Source organism: Musca domestica, unplaced genomic scaffold (assembly GCF_030504385.1).
Source record: "Musca domestica strain aabys unplaced genomic scaffold, Musca_domestica.polishedcontigs.V.1.1 12, whole genome shotgun sequence".
NCBI lineage: Eukaryota > Metazoa > Arthropoda > Insecta > Diptera > Muscidae > Musca > Musca domestica.
In genome coordinates, this window is record NW_026712155.1 from 12,948,397 (window position 1) to 12,970,187 (window position 21,791).

Below are 21,791 nucleotides of genomic sequence, written 5' to 3' on the forward strand. Positions count from 1 at the left end.
GAAGGCAAAATGATATCGAAGCAGAAATTTGTTGAAAGCAGAATATCCTTTAGAGTTATTCTAGGGACAGAAGATCTTCAAGAGGTGTTTAACAGCCAGACCACAATCCAGATGTCTTAATGCCTGCTGGTTTTCTAAAGTCTATAGACTAAGACCTTCACAGATGGTATTCTAGCAGCAAAAGCTGATTGCCTCTCTTAGCTCTTTAAGCTAATAGTTCTTTGGAAATAATCCTTGGAAAAAATATTGACACAGACAAAAATCTGTGGCGGAAATTATAGTTCTGATGACTCTCACAAAAATCTTTCCAAAATCGCGGCATTAATGATTATTGAAAAAAAATCCAGAACGCAGGACTCTAAAGTCGTCCTTAAAAAAGATCCTTGAAAAATCGTCAATGTAATGGCTCGTGGAAAATCATTACAGAAAACAGAATCCGAAAAAAGAACCTACTTAAATAACCTATGGCTAAAATGGATCTATAGAAGAATGTTTACAGAAATCCTTGACAAACACGTTTGATGGTCCTTGAGAAGATTATACGGAGAATTCAGCTCCAATTGTTGGTGAAAAATATTTAAGAAACTACAGTCCAATTATTCCAGAAAACAAAAATCACGGCTCCATTAATGCAAAAAAAAATTAAAAAAGAAAATAATGGTGGTAGATTAGCCACCATCATTAAAAAAATAGGCAGAATTTAGCTCTAATTGTCCTTGAAACTACAGTCCTATTATTCCAGGAAACAAAAAGACATGGCTCTATTTATTTTGGAAAAAGTAAAAGAAGTAAAATAGAATATAGTCGGTTTTGCCGGAAGATATATACTCCCTGCATTGAGTTATGATTATTCAAACTATTGAGGGGTTGTGTGTTCCGAAGCAGTTTGACAATATTGATACTTCCGATATTTTATTTGAGATAAGATTTCTGGTTAAGAGAAATATTTAGATATGGCAAGTTGTAAAGAATCGCTAACTTGTTTCGCAAGTTATGGCAGATAAAAGTATTAAAAATTGTGACCCGTTGTGGGTGAGGTACCAGAAGCGGTCGGCAGATGCGTGTCATCTTCGCAATAGATCTTGTATTAGCAAAAATTTTTGTGTGTGGGAAATTTGACGAGATGGATGGATTAAGATGCTTATATAGGTTTCTTTCAGCGTTTTATTTTTTCAAAAAATCTTAAACCCAATGTGGGGGAGGTTCCAGAAGAAGTGGTCCGATCTTGTGTTGATGGGAATATTGAAATGGATCAAGTCTAAATGGATTCGAACGTTATTTCCGCGTTTTATGAGCTTCATGGATACTCAAAACTTTGACCCTCTGTAGGGTACCAGAAGGAATGAACCGATATATTCCATATTCACATCACACCTTGGGATAATAAAAAATATTGTGATGTGTGCAACTTGAAGAGAACCAGATGCTTATTTCGGTTTTTATGATCGTTTTGGTTATTCAAAAAGGTTGACCCTTTGTGGGCTAGGTACCAGAAGGAATGATCCGATCTCTACCATATTTATTACAAATTTCTTTTTGATGGAAATACTGAGATGGGCAAAGTTTGAATGAAATCGGATGTTAATTTCGAATTTTATGAGCTTCATAAATATTCAAAATGTTGACCCTTTGTGGGGGAGGTACCGAAAGGAGTGGGTCGATATATTCCATATTCACACCAGACCTAGGGTTAATAAAAATACTGTGATGTGTGTAATTAAAAGACAATCAGACACTTATATCACATTTTATAAGGGTTATCATTTTCCAAATTTTGACCGTTTGTGGGGGAGATACTTGATGGAGTGAACCGATATTGACCTAGCTCTGATTCAAATATTAGGATATGCAAAGGTGGAGCAAAATCGAATTATCCTCTCTCTTTCTGTACAGTAAATTATTTGCTTTGAAAATGCTGGCATTTTGTGTGGGAGGTATCAGAAGGAGTTTACCGATATTGCCCACCTCCAAACTCGATCTAAGTTTGACAATAATATTACGATGAACTAAGTTTGGACCAAATCAGTACTCCCTTAGAGATTTATCGTGAGCACCAGCCAGTCAGACAGACGGACGGACATCGGTAGATCGACTCCAAATGTTCTGAAACGGATTTAGTCCAAGGAGACCCAGGGTCGAAAAGCGTTATTTCGATGAGACACGTTTAGGCCGTATCAAATGATATATAACCTCCCTCTCTAGTCACATGGCTGAGGGTAAAAAAATAGCCAATGATTTAAAAGTCCTTGGCCTTGACAGAATACCTTCTAAAGGTAAAGATCTTCTTCTGGAATCAAAAAGATTACAAGAGCCAGTAACCTTAAGATCTTCCAGAGTTATTAAAGAGCCAGGCGAATATCTAGGTATCATAGAGCCTGAAGATCTTCTAGGAGGATTTTCGTGAATTTTTTTTTAAGAATTGTTTTCAAAGATAATAGTGGATTTTTTGAAGAGTAATTTTGCAGGGATAACGTTGGGTTTTTTCAAGGATAGTCGTGGATTAAAAAAAATAAGAATAATTGTCGAATTTTTTGAAGATTTTTTTTTAGGATAATCGTAGATTTTTTAAAGATCTTTCTAAGGATAATTCTTTTCCAATGATAATCGAGGATTTTTTAAAGAATGTTTTTTCAAGGATAATCGTGGATTTGTTAAAGATTTTTTCAAAGATAATTGTGGATTATTTAATTATTTGTTTTTCAAGGATAAACGTAGATTTGTTAAAGAAATTTTGTCAAGTATAAATTTGGATTTAAAAAAATTAAGGATAATCGTGGAATTTTACGTAGAATTTTTTTAGTGACTTTTTTAAGCATAACCGTGGATTTTTTAATGTTTTTTAAGGATACTCGTGATTTTTTTAAGGATAATCGGGGATTTTTTTAAAGAATTTTTCTTTTCACGGATTATCGTAGATTTTTTTATGATTTTGTTATTCAAGGATAATCGTGAAGTTTTTAACGAATATTTTTCGTGGATTATTTAAATAATATCTTTCAAGGATAATCGTGGATTTTTAAACAGTGTTTTTTAAGTATAATCGTGGATTTTTTAAAGATTTTTTTTTCAAGGATAATCATGGATTTTTTAAAGATTTTTTTTTCAATTATAATCATGGATTTTTTAAAGAATATTTTGCAAGGATAATCGAGGATTTTTTAAAGAATTTTTTTTTAAGATATTCTTGGATTTTTTTTAAAGATTTTTTTTAATAATCTTGGAATTTTTTAGATTTTCTTTCAAGGATAATCGTTAATTTTTTTAAGTTTGTTTTAAGGATAAGGTTTTTAAGGTTTTAAGGTTTTTAAGGTTTTTTTTTCAAGGATAATCGTGGATTTTTTAAAGAATTTTTTCAAGGATATATTTTTTTTCAAGGATAATGGTGGATTTTTTAAAGAATATCTGTTAGGGATAATCGTGCAGTTATTTAAGTTTTTTTTTCAAGGATAATAGTGGATTTTTTAAAGAATATTTGTCGAGGATAGTCGTGAATTTTTTAATTGATTTTTATTTCAAGGATAATCGTCGATTTTTTAAAGAATATTTTTCAAGGATAATCGTGGATTCTTTTAAAGAATTGTTTTCAAGGATAATCGTAGATTTTTAAAGAATTTTTTTCAAGGATAATCGTGGATTTTTTTAAAGAATTTTTTCAAGGATAATCGTGGATTTTTTTAAAGAATTTTTTTCAAGGATAATCGTGGATTTTTTTAAAGAATTTTTTTCTAGGATAATCGTGGATTCTTTTGAAGAATTGTTTTCAAGGATAATCGTGAACTTTTTAAAGAATATTTTTCAAGAATAATCGTGGATTTTTTAAAGATTTTTTTTTTTTTTTTCAAGGATAATCGGGGATTTTTTAAAGAATTTTTTTTCAAGGATAATCTGGGATTTTTTAAAGATTTTGCTTTTCAAGGATAATCGTGGATTTTTTAAAGAATATTTCTCAAGAATAATCGTGGATTTTTTAAAGAATATTTTTCAGGCATAAAGAATTTTTTTTAAAGATAATCGTGTTTTTTTGAGAAATTTTCCAAGGTTAATCGTAGATTTTTAAAAGAGTATTTTCAAGGATAACGTGGATTTTTTAAAATATTTTTTTAAGGATAATCGTGGATTTTTTAAGAATAATCATGTATTTTTCAAGAAATATTTTTTTCTAGAATAATCGTGGATTTTTTTAAGGATAATCGTAAATGTTTAAGGATTTATTTTTTCAAAGATAATCGTGAGTTTTTTTTAGATAATATTGGATAATATTGGAATTTTCTAAAAAAAATTAAAGATAACCGATTGAATTTTTGTTTTTTTTTTTTTTTTTCAAGGATAATCGTAGATTTTTTAAAGGGTAGTCGTGGATTTTTGTAACGAATTTTTTTCAAGAACAATAAGCGTGGATTTTTAAAGAGTAGTTTTCAAGGATAACATTGGATTGTTTAAAGATTCTTTTTTCAAGGGTTATAGTTCTTGGGTTCTATCAAAGATCTTTGCGGTTAGAGCCGTTTTCTTAAAGCGTTTCCCTCAAGGAACATTGCAGCTAAGGGAAATACTTTTTTCTTAACAGTAACAATTTTAGCTCTGCTAGTAATCGAGAAAAATATTTATTCTTATTTTGTAAATCTTTGTCTTATTTTTTTCATATTCTCTGAATTTCTCCAGCCCCTATAGCGTATACGTTGTGACAACACTCATACGCACTAATGTACACCTAAGTTAATTTATTTATTGGTTAATATAATATATCTTCCACATATTTAAATTTGATTTCAATACGATAAAATTAATTTACCCCTGGCTAACCTCTTGCAATTAAAACTACTTCGTGCTGACCTTCCTTGAAAACATTTTAAGATTCATGCAAGGTCAGCTTGTGATCTCCGATGTAATTCAATTAAATCATTTCAATTACATTAAAACCAATAAATATTTTATTATAATTGTCCTGCTGATACAGGCTATAAACTTAAATTGCCAGAATTACATAGAAAAATTGCATGCATACATGTCCAGGGACAATAAATTTACGTATGTGGGAGTTTTTGGAATTCAAGCACACATAGCTATGTGTTTGGGTAAATAAATGTCGCAACATACTCAAATTACGTATTGTCCTCCACTCTCTTTCTTTTTGTTCATATTCTATAAATTACATTCGTTATTGAATTTTTTTGGTCTGTTTTTATTGCAGCAAATTTGTATGCTCATCGTCCTTTGCATTGGAGGCTGGATCCATTAATGATAGGACCTGCTGGAATTTTTGCCACTTCAAGTCAATTTTGACTATCAAACAAAAAAGGGACTGGCTAACTTGGCCATAATCATGCTCATCTCAATTTGCACATAACAAAAGCAATAAGAAGGCATAGAAGAAGCATCCGAAGGACAATAATAATGATAATAATTTATTTGTCTGGTCCTTAAGATTTATGCCATTGGAATCCTTATTCAAATAAATTCACTCAATTATCATTGCCGGATAATGATATCTGTCTCTATGTGAGTGTGTGTTTGCTCTCTTAAATTATCCTGCCAAACAAATTGAATCCATTATTGCTTTACGTTGGACACAGAGAAATATTTTATGGCAATTACTAGCCTCATCATCATCATCATCATCATCCAAATGCCAAACGCATTAATTTATTTATTTGTTCCAATAATTAATAAGTTTGTCATAAGGATTAATTGAAATGTGTGTCCATCCTTGTTGATCCTTTTCATCCTTCGCCCATACTTACCAACCACATTCAAATGGATGTAGTGACTCATGTGCGGCGTTGTCGAGACCTGACACTCGTAAATGCCCGAGTCACGATGCTGCGGATATTTGATTTGTAAAATCCAGTCTTCTGTCTGCGGCTGATGTATGGCACGAAATCTTTGATCTGAGGTGTACGTGTACCGGCCGACGGTGAGCAAATGTATGTCGCGATGTCGCACCCAGGACACTTGCAGGAGCATCTGAAATGGAGGAGGAATAATAGGGAGTTAATTAACGATTTAACAGAGATTATAGTATATTTAAGAGTTAATTAAATGAAGCTCAGAGCCAATCTGACTTTTATCGCCTTAATTCTACTTTATTAACAAAAGTCAAGAAAAAATACATTTATTTAAATTCAAAGGCAGAAAAAAATATTCATTTCATTTTCATTATTGGGAAATTGACCATTTTCAGTTATTATAACGCCAATTGGGCGTATACGTTATCTGAACAATCATACGCACCCTATCACAAGTATACGGCCATAAAACACGATTTCAGCGTTCATAGACCTTGTCAAATATTCCGTGAAAAAAATCCACGCAAATAATACATTTGATAGTCCTTGAAAAATATATCATAATTTTTTCAATCATTTATATATAATCAAAAATATATCATCATTTTTTTAAGGACTATCAGACCTTGGACCAGACCAAAGACTGTCAGCAATTTTTCAATTTCTTTTCACCAAAAATAATTACTGGAAATCCTCGAAAAATCGTTTAATAGTCCTTAAATATATTCTTTAAAAGTCCACAAAAAAATCTTCTGATAATCCTTGAAAACGTGCAAATTTTCAAAACTCACGATTTCTTTGCTTTAAAGGTCCTTAAGAATAATTTTTTGAAATTAGATACTTAAGAAAATATTCTTCGAAGAAATCACACTTAAAGTTCTTAAGAAAATTAAAAAAAAAATACTCCAATTAATCCTCAAAAATCCTTGCAAAATTTTATTTCAAAAATCAACTGAAAATCTTCAGATAATACCTCAAAAGCATCCATTAAAAAAAAAAACAAGTTTATGGCTTAGCAAGTCCTTGAAAAATTTGCGATTAGAGTTAAGATAGTCCTTGAAAAATTCCCAACAAAAACCTTGAAAATCCTTTAGTGCATTTCTTTAAAAAAAATCCATGATTAAGGATCTTTAAGTTTCTAACAAGAATTTCTTAAAAAAAAATTCCAATTAGTTTCCTTGCAAAAATGTTCTCTAAATAATCCATAACTAGGTCTTTAGGATTATGGTTCTTAAAAAACTGATATTCCTTGAGGATTATCAGAGGCAAAATTGTACAATTTTTTAAAGAAGATTACTTAAGTGCTGTTAGATTTTCTGATAAACTTACAACTACACTTATGATAGATGTTGGCTCCGATAGTCCTTAGGAAATGATATTTGAAAATCCACAGCTATGGCCCTAAAAATTATTCAGTACAAAATACAAGAATTTCGATTAGGGTCCTTAAGAAATATTCCCTAAAAGTTCACAATTAGGATCCTTAAAAATCCAAGCCTTACGATCAGAATCCTTAAAAAATATTACTTAAAAAAAAACTCACGTATATGGATCTGAAGGTCCTTGAAACATATTTTGTGAAAAATCCACTTAACATCCTTCGATAGTCCATGAAACCCATATTTTTAAAACGCCACAGCCCTTAAAAAAATATTCCCGAACAATTCGACTATTATGGTTCAGGATGTCGTTGAAAACAAATCTGTAAAACTTCTCGAATTGAGATTATCCTTGAATAATATTCTTTTGAAAAATCCTTGGAAAGTATTCAAAAGAAAAATCGTTGAAAAATATTGATCGAAATAATCATCTTCAAAATCCTTTGGAAAAATTCCCGACTTAGACTTCGATAATCCAAACCAAATATTCTTTGAAAAAAATCAATGTAGGCATTTGTACTTGAAGAATATGGTAACGACACAAGTTCCCTCCAGTTACTGGTGTTGGCTCTAGGATAACAGAAATTACGAATAAAAATAATTTTAAAATTTGATGCCATTTTTTTTCCAATTTTTTTAATATTTTTTAAAAATAATTGGTGTAAATATTTTTTCATCCCAGGGATAGTTCGTCAAAAATAAATAAAAAAAATAAAATCATAATGAAGATGGTTTTAGAAAATTAAAAACAAATTACGTTGGTCAAAACCCCTAAAAAAGTTTTTTTTATTTAGAATTTAAATTTAATTTTTAAAAATATCGTGGATATTTTTCACAATAACTTCTGATCTGATACCGAGAATTTTCAAAAAAAAGTTTCTTGAGGCCGTTCTGACTTAAGAAATTTGATTTCCTAATAAAAATAGTGACTTAAGAATGTCAAGGATATCGTGACCAAATATGGCAGTCTTTTTAATGAATAAGTTTCCAGGACCTTTTAACCGAAAAGCGTGGCTTTCTCAAAATAACATTTTACGGACATCCTTACTAAAAATTTTGAATTTTGAAATAAAACGTTTTTAAAGACTTTCTAATTAGAAATCTTCAATTTAAAAATAGTGACTTAAGAATGTCAAGGATATCGTGACCAAATATAGCGGTTTTTTTAATAAATAAGTTTCCAGGAAAAGCGTCGCTTTCTCAAAATAACATTTTACGGACATCCTTAATAAAAATCTTGAATTTTGAAAAAAAAAAAAACTTTTTTAAAGACTTTCTAACTAGAAATCTTCAATTTTTAAAGGACTTTCAAAAGGACCTTCTTTTTAAATAACCTTCTATCCAAAAATCTTTGATTTTTAAAGAAGCTTTTTTAACGACTTTCTAACCAGAAATCGTGGATTTGTGAAGGAACTATTTGAATTACCCTCAAGGACCTTCTATTAAGAAATCTTCGATTTTTCAAATATCATTTTCAAGAACCTTCTAACAAGACATCGTGGAATTTTTTTAAGGGCCTACTTACAAGTAATATTTATTTTTATTATTTTTATTTTCTAACCAGATATCACGGCTTTTAGTGCAATATTTTCAAAGATCTTCCAAGCAGAATTAGTGGATTTTTGAACGAACTTTTTAATGGAGCTCCTGACAAGAAAGCATGATTTCTGAGCAGAATTTTTAAATGGACTGTTTTACGTACCTTCATACCGGAAATCGTGATTTTTTTTTTCAAGGATCTTCTTTTGAGAAATCGTGATTTTTTTCCAAGGATCTTCTTTCGAGGAATTTTAGAATTTTAATGGATTTTTTCAAACACCTTCTTACCAAAAATGTTAGATATTTGTAAAGAACCTCCTATTCAGAAATCTTGAATTTTTAAAATAGACTTTTTTAAATTTCTTACCAGAAATCTTTTTTTTTTTTTTTTTTTTTTTTGAATTAAAAATCTTGGATTTTTTAAAGCACCTCCCAACCAAAAATCAAGGACTTTTAATGGGACATGAAACAAAATACTGTGCAATTAAAAAATATATATTTTAAAGGAATTCCTGACGAGTTCAATGACAGCTTTCCTTGGATATCCAAACCACCTATGGTGTATTAAAAAAAATAAATTTCCAGGGTGCATTTTCAACCAAAAATCTTGGATTTTTTTTAATATTTTTTTTAGGACTGAACAAAACAGTGGATTTTTAAACAATGTTTTCAAGGACCTCTTGATCAATTAAAGATTTTTTCAACAACGTTTAAAAATAGAAAGCTTAAAAAACTTTCTCTCAAGGACTACCTGCGAACAATTTTGGATTGTGGAGACAATTCATGTCGGTAATGATTCCTAAAAAATTATTTTTAAAAACTAATCTCATGTCCGTCTGTCTGTCTGTCTGTGTGTCTGTCTGTCTGTCCGTCTGTCTGTCTGTTGTAATCACGCTATCTTTCGAACAAATTGAGATAGAAGGCTAAAATTCTGCACACATGTATATTTTGCCAGTAGGCAGGTTAAGTTCGTAAATGGGTCATGTAGGTCCAAGTTTTCATATAGCCCCCATATAACGGTACCTCTCGATATTCGGTATTTTGATGATTTTAGCGACATTATTCACCGGAATTGTTTCAAATTTGGCATTTGAAGTTCGTAATGGATACTACAGCCTAAGACAGAAAATTATCTGTGCAGGTCCACGTCTTCGTATAGCCCCCATATAATGGTACCCCCCGATATTCGGTATTTTGATGATTTCAGCGACATTATTTAACGGAACCGTTCCAAATTTGGTATTTGAAGTTCGTAATAGATACTGCAGCAGAAAACAGAAAATGAGCCATGTAGGTCCACGTCTTCGTATAGCCCCCATATAGCGTACCCCCCGATATTCGGTATTTTGATGATTTTAGCGACATTATTTAACGGAACCGTTCCAAATTTGGTATTTGAAGTTCGTAATAGATACTGCAGCAGAAAACAGAAAATGGGCCATGCAGGTCCACGTCTTCGTATAGCCCCCATATACCGTACCCCCCGATATTCGGTATTTTGATGATTTTAGCTACATTATAAACAAATGTTTCTTCAAGTTTCGCATTTAAATGTTGTAATAACTTATGACAAAAGTTGCCTATGCAGGTATACGTCGTCGTATAGACATTCGGTATTTTTAAGATTTTAACTGAATTTTTAAAGGATTTTTTTTATTTTATTTATTTATTTTATTTTTTTGGAAATTGCCAAATTTATACCAAATGGTGGAGGGTATTAAAAGTTCGGCCCGCCCGAACTTACAGCTTTTTTACTTGTTAATCCTCAAAACATCTTAGATCGTCCCGGCCTTCTGTGGTCCTGATTTTTTCGTACTAAGCACCAGAGTGAACTACGCCATTGGATATCAAATCTAAAATAACTATTTCAAATTTAATGAAATTCTAAGAAATATTGATTTAATATTTGCTTTCCCTTCTCTTACCTTCACTCAAATGAAATTCCAAATTTTAAGAATTTCCAACAAATTTTCCCTTTTCTATTCTCTTTTCCCTAACTTTACAAATACATGACCTAAAGGCATATTTGACAAAAAAAACTCAAAGAAAACCCTATTACAAAAAACACAAAAAATGTCTATTTTCAAATTTTAATAGCCGTTGGCATTAAATTTCAAAACTGGACAATATCACAACAACAACAAAAAAAATACAACAATACAAATACATGGCCTTTGGCACACACTTACATTTCTACAAAGTCTTTGTTTAACTTTTCCTGGAGATTAGTTTCGAATGTCGTAATGAAGAAAAAAATAGAAACTTTTTCAAAGATATTGATTGAGACAAATAAATGACTCGATTTTGAATGGGAGAGGATGGAAAACAAATTATATTTTTAGGGCACAAATTGAATTTAAAATTTTCCATTAAAAATTTAAATTAATTATTGTAGTTATTTAAGTTTTGTTGGATTACAGTGGAAGGTAAAGCTCTAGAAACGATATTTATATGGAGACATGGCTACGAATCTAATAACTCTGAAAATTTTCCCATTTTCAAAATCACGAAAAGAGACCCGATTTTTTTTATACCTTCAGCCATACGGCTAGAGAGGGTATACATATATACATTTTGAATATCCATGAGGCTCATAATACGCGAAATTAAAATCCGATTCAATTCAGACCTGGTACATCTCAATATTTCATCAACACAAGACCAGTTATAGAGATGGTAGAGACCGGACCACTTCTTCTGGTAACTCACCCACAAAGAGTCAAAGTCTTGTATAATCAAAACGTTTATAAAATCCGAAATTAGCATACGATTCTCTTTATATTTTACACATCTCATTATTTATACTTGCACAATATCTGCTGTGAAGATGGCATATTTCGGTCCATACTCTCTGGTACCTCTCTCATAAAGGGTCCAAATTTTGAATATCCATGAAACTCATAAAACGCCAAATTAACAACCGATTCCAATCAGAGTTGCCACATCTCAATGTTCCCATCAAAACACAATATCTGTTATAAGATGGTAGATATCGGACCACAACTTCTGGTACCTACCCCACATGTCAGTCCGTCCGTCTGCCAGTGCATACTTGAGAAAAAACTGCAGGTCGCATTTATTATCCGATTGAGATGAAATATTGCAAACATAATTGTTTAGCCCAAGGTAATCGAATCAGTTTTAGGTACAGCTCTAATATATCTTCAACTGATTTCGGGTTAATTGTGCTCCAAATGGCCAATATCAGTCCAAATTAACAGAATTTTGGCACATCCGACCGAATTTAGTCTAGAAGCTAGGACATCACATTTGTTGAAAATCGGTTCAGATATAGCTATATCTCCCATATGCAGGGTGAGATGGGAAAACTACAACCAACATCAGACTGCTGTCATTTCTAAGCCACTCGTCCGACAGCTGTTAAAATTATTCCAGTGACAGCTCGTTATATTGTTTATAAGCGTACAAAAGCATTTCGGTGAGAATTTTCGTGGAAAAAAAGTTATTCCTGATGGAATTCAAGCGTTATAGTGTGATTTCTTTATATTTGGCTGGAAAACCACAAGTGACTACCGTAAGGGCACTCCAGCATTTAAATTTGAATAAATCTTTTGTGTCTCGTACCATCGCTCGTTGATACTGATACTGGTAGCGTAGCACGACGTCAGGGTGAAGGTCAAGTGGACGGAAGAAAACAGCAACATCAGGAGAAATGGTTCGAAAAGTATAGAGGCGACTTGATCGAAACCCGTGTCGCAGTGACCGAAAAATGGCTAGTGAGCTGAACATATCGCAATATTCCAATCGGCAAATAAATGAGCTCGGGGTAAAGCCGTTGAAATTATTTATAAAATGTACAAGAACTTACACCGCAACAGAAAGAAAATAGACTCAAAAGAGCTAAAGAGTTGTTTCGCTTGGCCAAAAGTGGTGAACTGCCGAATTTGGTTTTCTCCGTCTCCGATGAGAAAACATTCGTTGCCCAGCAGTTTGTAAACAAACAAAATGATCGTGTTTAATTGCCAAAGAGGTCTAAAGAGAGCTGAAAATGTGCACCTTCGGTTGGCCACCAGAACTCAAGCGCCGGCCATGGTGATGGTGTGGACAGCCATAACAGCCGCTCTCTACTCGTATTAATGTCGCTCTCTGCTCGTATTAATCGACCGTGCCGAATATTATCGCGAAAATATTCTGGAGGATGTATTAAAGCCAACATTTTGGCCGCAGACCTTGGACATTCCAACAGGACTCAGCACCGTGGCACTCAGCACGTACCACCCAAGAATGGTTACAAAATGAGGTTCCTCACTTCATTTCCAGCGCACAGTGGCCAAAAAAATCTCCGGATACCTATCTGTTGGACTATTGTGTCTGGAGTATTTTGGGAAGTAAGGTTGGCACTAAAAAATACCAAAGGGTCGACCACCTCAAGCAAGCGCTTCGCCGGGAATGGTCCAAAATAACGCCGAGGAACATTCGGGCACCTTGTGACGGTGGATATAGCTCCCGTATATATCTTCAACCGATTAATTTAAGTCCATAAGATCTGAATTTTGGCACATCCGATCGAATCCTGTCTAGAAGCAAGTATATCAAATTTGGAGAACATATGTTTAGATATAGCTATAATTCCCATATATATGTTTCCGATTTCCGTTTCCGATTTGGGTTTTAAGTCCCTCACATTCGTAATATGCATTCGACAACAATGATATTTGGTGGCAAATATCTTATGGAGCTCGGAAATACCTTTGCCAAATTTTATCGAGATTGGCTAAGATTTCGATGTAGCTCCCATATATATATATATATATATTCTTAATCCGATTTCAGGTTTATTGTGAAAATAATGGCTAATATCAGCCGCAATTGAGAGAATTTCGGGACGTACATTTCCATTTTGCGGAACTCAGCTCCGATATAATTTTTTTTAATATAATCCTTCTCAAAGTGAGATCATGCACACTATAGCAATGCTAGCTGGTATAAAAAAAATAAAATGTCTCCCTTATATTTAGGGAAAGTCGATTCAGAATTGGATAAGTCTCCCATGTATTATTTCGCTCTGAAACGAAATTATAGCTGCTCTAAAGCCAAATGTTGATGGGTGATATGATCTACTTCCAATAAATATTTTTGTTACGGGAGCTCTACTAAATATCCATAATGGTGTAGGGTCCCGACCCCGCCCGACTTTTGACTTTTCCTTATTGGTTTTAACTGTATTTGATGAAGTGTGAAAATGGAGTACTTCCGTCTACTAAATTTTCCAAAAATTTCTAAAATTTATCACATATCTCATATAAAGTGAAGGAGATATTCGATATAGTCCAAACCTGACCGGTTTGGCTATATTTACATCATATTTATTTAGGTCTGATACAAAATGTACAATATTGGGCCATTCCTTCGGAACCTATGCCATATAGGGTCAACAATTTCAATATTCATAACACAAGTCAAAATATATCAAAATAATCAAACATTGGCTGAGGTTATGCATCTGTCGGCAAAGCTGACTTCGCGACATTATTAAACGAAATGTTTCAAATTTCGTATCAGAAGTTGGTAATGGATACTACAGCCTATGACAGAAAATTGTCTGTACAGGTCCACGTCTTCGTATAGCCCCCATATAACGGTATTTGTTTTTAGCGACAGTATTCACGTCAAATAGTTCGTAATAGATACTAAAGCCTATGACAGAAAATTGTCTGTGCAGGTCCACGTATTGGTGTAGCCTCCATATAATAGTACATCACTATATTCGGTATTTTGATGATTTTAGCTTCATTATTCACCGATTTTTTTTGAAAATTGCCAAATTCGTTCCAAATGGTGGAGGGTATTCAAAGTTTGGCCTGGCCGAACTTACAGCTGTTTAACTTGTTAACATGTAATTCTAATTTTTTTATTAATTTTTTTTTTAATTAATTTATTTATTATTATTAAAAAATGTATTTTTTCTTTGAGGTCTATTTTAATTGCCTTCCCCCCTAATCTAATACTTATTTTCCTAGCTTCTCAAGTTTCCAATATTTCGGCAATTTCCAAGAATTGTCTAAAAATAACATTTGAAACATACTTTCTTAATTTCTTAAGAATTTTCCCCCAGCCCAAAAGTAAAGGCAAAATTTTAAAAACTCTTGCCAACTTCCAACCCAAATTCGTAAAATCCGTCTGATTACATACCGTCATGTTGTAACATGTTTCGTTTTGTTTCATTTTTGGCATAGTAATGCCAATTAAAATTTTACGATATTCACACGTGTCGGTGTGGTAGACGCTGCGCTCCACACACACATACACACAATAACGGTGATCTGATCCACCAGCGCGGAGTGTCATACATCATCAGCCGAAAACACCAAAACACGGCGGCGACACCAACACCAAACACCGCTTGTGACACAGTTGTTGGTAATGTTCGAATAATAGGCTAATGTAAGCGAGGAGCGTAGCAGAGTGTATTTGGCACGCGTATTTCAAAATTTGCAGATGTATCGGTGTATGTGTGTGTGTGTGTCTATGTTCTGTGCGAGTTTTTTTGGTGATGCGGAATACAAAGACATTTGTCATGTTTTACAAGAGGCACAGGTGTTGTAGTCATTCAAATGAATTCATTTGAATATTTGGTGTCGGATTGTGTTTTTTAGCTGAGTGAAACAGGGTACAGTGGGCCATCGAAATTGGTATTTGGGAATGCATTTATATAGAGATGGGATCGAGGTAAATTCCTCATGTTATAGAGGGCATGATATTACTTCGAGAAGGGTTATGTTAAAAAAATATATATATCGGAGCCGAGTTCCGCAAATAGGGAAACGTACGTCCCGTTTCCGTTTGGGCTGACATTAGCCAAATCGGATTTATCATATGAAGGTTGAGATAAAAAAATGGAACAAAGTCAAACGCCATAATTTTAATTTTTTTTAAGAAAAGTTTTTGAATGAAAGCAAAACAGGTCGGAAATAGCATCAAACTTTAGAAAACGTTCGATTTTTTCGAATTGGTCACCTTTGGCACGAATTATGGCATTCAAACGACCAATGAAACCACACGCTGTCCGAATGTTGCTCTGCGTTATTTTGGCCCATTTCCGGGCCAATCGATACTTTGGTATTTTTCAGTGCCAACCTTGCTATCCAAAATATTCCAGACACAATAGTCCAACGGATTGGTATCCGGAGATTTTGGTGGCCATTGTGCGCTGGAAATGAAGCGAGGAACCTCATTTTGTAACCATTCTGGTCCGAGACTCAGCTATTCTTGGCTGAGTCCTGTTGGAATGTCCAAGGTCTGCGGCCAAAATGTTTGCGTGCCCACAGCTTTAATACACCATCCAGAATATTTTCGCGATAATACTCGGCATTTATTCTGATGCATCGGGCGATTAATATGAGCGGGGAGCGAACATCGGCTGTTATGGCGGCCCACACCATTACCATGGCAGGCGCTTGAGTTCTGTTGGCGCCATTCTTGTAACCATTCTTGGGTGGCGCGTGCTGAGTGCAACCGTGCTGAGTCCTGTTGAAATGTCCAAGGTCTGCGGCCAAAATGTTTGCGTGCCCAAAGCTTTAATACACCCTCCAGAACATTTTCGCAATAATATTCGGCATTTATTCTGATGCCATGGTCGATTAATACGAACGGAGGGCGACCATCGGCTGTTATGGCGACCCACACCATCACCATGGCTGGTGCTTGACTTCTGGTGGCCAACCGAAGGTTCACACATTCAGCTGACCTCTTTGGCAAGTAAACACGATCCTTTTGTTTGTTTACAAACTGCTGGACAATGAATGTTTTCTCATCGGAGACGGAGAGAACCAAATTCGGCAGTTCACCACTCTCTGCCAAGCGAAGCAACTCTTTAGCTCTTTTGAGTCTATTTTCTTTCTTCTCTGTTGCGGTGTAAGTTCTTGCACTTTTTGGAATTTTTATGGCCTTACCCCCAGCTAATTTTTCAATATTTGCCGAATGGAATACTGCGATAAATCCAGCTGACGAGACCTTTTTCGGCCACTGCAACGCAGGTTTTGATCAACTCGCTTCTTTACTTTTCGAACCATTTCTGCTGATGTTGCTGTTTTCTTCCGCTAACTTTCTCGAAGTCGGGCCACGCTACCAGTATCACGGTCCAGTAACGAGCGGTGGTACGAGTTACAAAAGATTTATTCACATTTAAATGCTGGAGTTCTCTAACGATAGCCACTTGTGGTTTTTCAGCCAAATATAAAGAAATCACACTATCACGCTCCATCACGAATAACTTTTTTTCTGGAAAATTCTCACCAAAATGCTTTCGTACGCTTGTAAACAATATAATGAGCTATCACTGGAATAATTTTAACAGCTGTCGGACGAGTGACTTAGAAATGACAGCAGTCTGAATTTGGTTGCAGTTTTTTCATCTCACCCAGCAGGTAGAGTTGTGTCAACGTGGGTCATAGGTCAGTACACCAGTTCCAAAACGTATGAGTGATTTCATAAATGTTTCATAACACTCATACGCAGGGTTTGCATACAAACGACAGAAGTCCATGAAACTAAATAAGGAACTAGCTCTTTGGCCGATCTATAGTCATAGATATATTCCATACGTCATTGTCAATAAACATTATTAAAATCATATTAGCGGATTCCTCCAGTTTTATTGGTTAACATATTTCTTTTATATTTTTGTATCCTTTTGCCCTCTGTAATTCCAGCTTTGGGGCGTGTTGCCTGTCACCAGTAATCCGTGTTATTTGCAACAAATAACTACAAATTTTAAATTTTGTCATAGCTGGCATTTGACGTTGTATTAAACTATCACCTACACTCTCACTCACACACACACATACACACACACAAATTATCACGAACATATACCAGATCAGGAATAACATGAAATTTTAAAGTGCCATCTTTTAAAATAAGTTCGACACACTCCATCGATTACCTCCTCCACAAACGGTCAAAATTTGGAAAAATTATAACCCTTATAAAATGTGATGTAAGAATCCGGTTCTCTTTAAGTTACACACAGCAGAATATTTTTATTAGCCCAAGGTTTGGTGTGAAGATGGGATATATTGGTCTACTCCTTCTGGCACCTCCCCCATAAAGGCTGAAAATTTTAAATATCCATGATGCTCATAATAAGCGAAAATAACATCCGATTTTATTCAAGACTTAGTATATCTCAATATTTCCATCAACACAAGATTTGAAATAAAGATAGTAGACATCGGGCCATCCCTTCTGGTATCTAACCCACAAGGGGTCAACGTTTTGAATAGCCAAAACGATCACAAAATCCGATATAAGAATCGGGTTCTCTTCAAATTACACACAGCAGAATATATTTATTAGCCCAAGGTCTGGTGTGAAAATGGGATATATCAGTCCACTCCTTTTTCTGGTACCTCCCCCACAAAGGGTCAAAATTTTGAGTATCCATGAAGCTCATAAAACCCGAAAAAACGTCAGATTCCATTCAGACTTGGTACATCTCAATATTTCCATCAGCACGAGATCTCTTATAGGATGGTAGAAATCGCAACATTTCTTCTGGTACATCCCTCACATATAGTTTAATATTTTAAAAAACAAAACGCCCAAAGAAAGCGAAATAAGCATCCAAATCCATCTTCTCTAATTTACCACAGTTGTGAAAATCATATAAATCTACCAACCCCTTCTGGTACCACAACCACAAAGGGTCACAATTTCCAATACTTATATCTATCATAACTTGCGAAACAAGTCGTTTCTCTTAACCAGAAATCTGATATCAATATGTAACTTATCGGAATTTACGATTTCGCATAAAATTAGATATTGGATAAGGAAACACTACGCTCCGCTATATCTGTTACCTCACGCATATTTCCACATTTTCCGAAAAATTTCTCATATCTCATATAAAGTATAGGAAGTTAACGATATAGCCCAAATCTGGCACGTTGTAATATTTTTATCAGTCTTAGGTCAGATACGAATTGGTCAATATTGACCAACTGCTTCGGAACCTCCCCCATAAAGGGTCAAAAGTTTGAATAATCATAACTCAAGGCTGGGGGTATACAAATCTGTCAGTAGGACCGACTCATACCATTTTAACTTGTTTTTAGGACATTTTAGTACTTTTCGTATCCCTTTAGTAAGAACTTCCAAAAAGCAAGCCTTATTCTTCAAACCAAAACTGACCCTTGGTAAAAATTTCAAGATTCTAATTTCAGCCGTTTCGTCTGGGCGTTGATTCTCCGTCAGTCAGTTACTTCACTAATCTTTTGTAAATATTTCTAATTATACCCTCCACCTTGGAAAGGAACTTTGTCATTCCATTTGTAATATCCCTAAATATTCGTCGTAAGCCCCATAATGTATATATATTCATAATCAGCATAAAATTCTAAATCGATTTAACGATGTCCGTCTGTCTGTCTGTCCGTCCGTCTGTCTGTTGAAATCACGATACAGCCAACATTATTTGATGTAGAGTGTCAAAATTTAGCAGAACAATTTGTGTTTTGTATCTAGGATGGGTAGGATTGAAAATGAAATATATCGATCCACGTTTTGGTATAGTCCCCATATTACGGTACCTCCCGATATTCGGTATTTTTATGATTTTTGCCACATTTTTATCACGAATTTGTCTGAAAAGTGGTATTAGTAGGCCATAATGGCTCCTAGCTCGTGTGGCAAAACATTGTATGTATAGGTCCACGATTTTGTATAGCCCCCATATACCGATACCTTCCGATATTCGGTATTTTGATTATTTTTGCCACATTTTTATCACGAATTTGTCTGAAAAGTGGTATCTGTAGGTCATAATAGGTCCTAGTTCGTGTGGCGAAACATTGTATGTATGGGTCCTCGCATTGGTATAGCCCCCATACAAGGGTACCTCCCGATATTCGGCATTTTGATTATATTTTTCCCATATTTCTTCGCGGATTTGTCTAAAAATTGGTATTTTTAGGTCATAATGGGATCCAGCTCCGGTGGCGAAACATTGTATTTATAGGTCCAAATTTTGATATAACTCCCATATTACGATACCCCCACTATTCGGTATTTTTATGATTTTTGCCGCATTTTTTCACTGATTTGTCTGAAAATTAGTATTTTTAGGTCATAATGGGTTCCAACTCCGGTGGCGAAACATTGTATGTATAGGTCCACGATTTGGTATAGCCCCCATACAAGGGTACCTCCCGATATTCGGTATTTTGATTATATTTTTCCCATATTTCTTCGCGGATTTGTCTGAAAATTGGTATTTGTGGGTCCTAATGGATTCTAGCTCCTTTGGCGAAACATTGTATGTATAGATCCACGATTTGGTATAGCCCCCATATAACGATACCTCCCGATATTCGGTATTTTGACGTCACATTTCTTCGCGGATTTGTCTAAAAATTGGTATTCGTACGTCATAACGGGTTCTAATGTTTCCTTTACCCAAAGGTGGAGGGTATTAAAAGTTCGGCCCGGCCGAACTTAATGTTTTTTTACTAGTCGGAACTATTTCAGATTTTTTTTGTTTCAAAATTATTTTCAAAAGAAGTTTTTAAAATGTCACGCAGACCAGACTCAAAGAATTTGTTGTTGCCGAAGAAAGCCAAAAAAACTCAAAACAAAACATCCAACAAAACTGTCAAAAGAAATATTTGCAAATTTTTTGTTTTGCTCTGAAGAGCCATTGGCCCCTTTTGTTGTAGTAGTTGCTATTGTAAGCATTTGTTACGCCATTGTATGTATAAACAATGTGCATAATGTTCCGATAAATGAGTGTGTATGTATGTGTGTGGGTGTGTGTGTGTTATGACAAAACACATATTGGCATATTGAATATACATGGAATGTACGTGTGGGTAGAGGATGTCTCCCTGCGTTCGGGTGAAAGGGTGCTTCAGATGATGTTTATACGATTGGATATATATGCGAACGGCTGTTGTCGCTTTTCCTCTCCATCAAACCCATCACTCAGTCTCTATTATTGTCGTTGTTGAGTTAAAGTTTTTAGCTTGTTCCGTTCATGCCTGTGTGGGTGGGTGTGTGTGCCTAACGCTGTATTCGTTACTTGTTTTTCATAGCTTCACTGCTTTGACAGCAGCTGCAGATGTGGTTTTGCTAATTCTTGGGGTTTTTTCCCCTGCTACTCTGCATGGGTTGCGAGAAAGGAAAAATAAGAATAATTATCACCTGTCAATGAAGACATTCTAAAAGTAAGGGTGAGTGAGAAGGGAGAAGGGGGGAGGGTTTTTTTTGTTTTGTTTTTTCACCGGCACACGTGTATTTTTGTATGGGCGAATGATTTATGGACAGGTATTGTTTGTTTCAAAATCGTACCACCACACATAACTGTCGTTTGTCTAGTTTTTTCGACGACTATGACGACTACTAATAAACAGCTTAACAGGCATAATCAAAGAAGTAGCGACAACCCCCCCCCCCCCCCCCCCCCCCCCCCTCCTCGGCACATATATAGGGCAATTCATATAGACATAGCCACCACTCCCCACCCCTACAACATCAAAATGATGAATTGAAGGTATGAACTGACACATATTTGTTTTGCAAAATCGCATAACAGCTATCGATAATTTTGAGATTGGAAAAACAGTGAGGGCTGGCTAGGGTGGAGGGGAGTTACATTTCGCTCTTTCGTAATTGAGGAGATGGAAATACCTTAGAATCCTTAAAAAATCGTAAAAACCAATGCTTCAAAAAAATAAAAAATATATCGGCGTTTTCAAAGTTAAACATCACATAGTAACTTAAATAGAGCCAACAAGTTCCTCCTCTTCCACAATTTTGGAATTTTCAGCTTAAGATTCCCCGGAATTCGTGAATTTTTGGTATGTAGCGTCCTTGGCAGCATTACAAACAAAAATATGAAGAATATTTTTTGGTGGAAATTTTTAACCCTCAAGCGAGTCAATAAAGGTGTCTTTATGGTCCTTTTTGAAAAAAAAATGGTTAAAAATTTCCTTTAAAAAGGATCGTAGCAGGTTAAAATATTCTACAAAATTAGTTGTCATAAAAATCTACGATAGATCCCAGAAAATATCAAAAGCCTAAATCTAATCTAACCACCTGAAATGCATATTCAGGATAAGATGAATAAACT

The 21,791-nt window shown here is 34.5% G+C and overlaps 1 protein-coding gene across 2 annotated transcripts in view; it reads right to left on the minus strand.

Moving 5' to 3' along the window:
- Nucleotides 1-21,791, minus strand: part of LOC101901069 (TPR-containing protein DDB_G0280363) — a 103,724-nt gene that overhangs the window by 24,471 nt on the left and 57,462 nt on the right. For both annotated transcript variants that reach the window (XM_059118235.1, XM_059118237.1), the window contains exon 4: nucleotides 5,739-5,961. In XM_059118235.1, coding sequence (XP_058974218.1) covers nucleotides 5,739-5,961 — 223 coding nt within the window. The remainder of the gene's footprint in view (nucleotides 1-5,738; nucleotides 5,962-21,791) is intronic.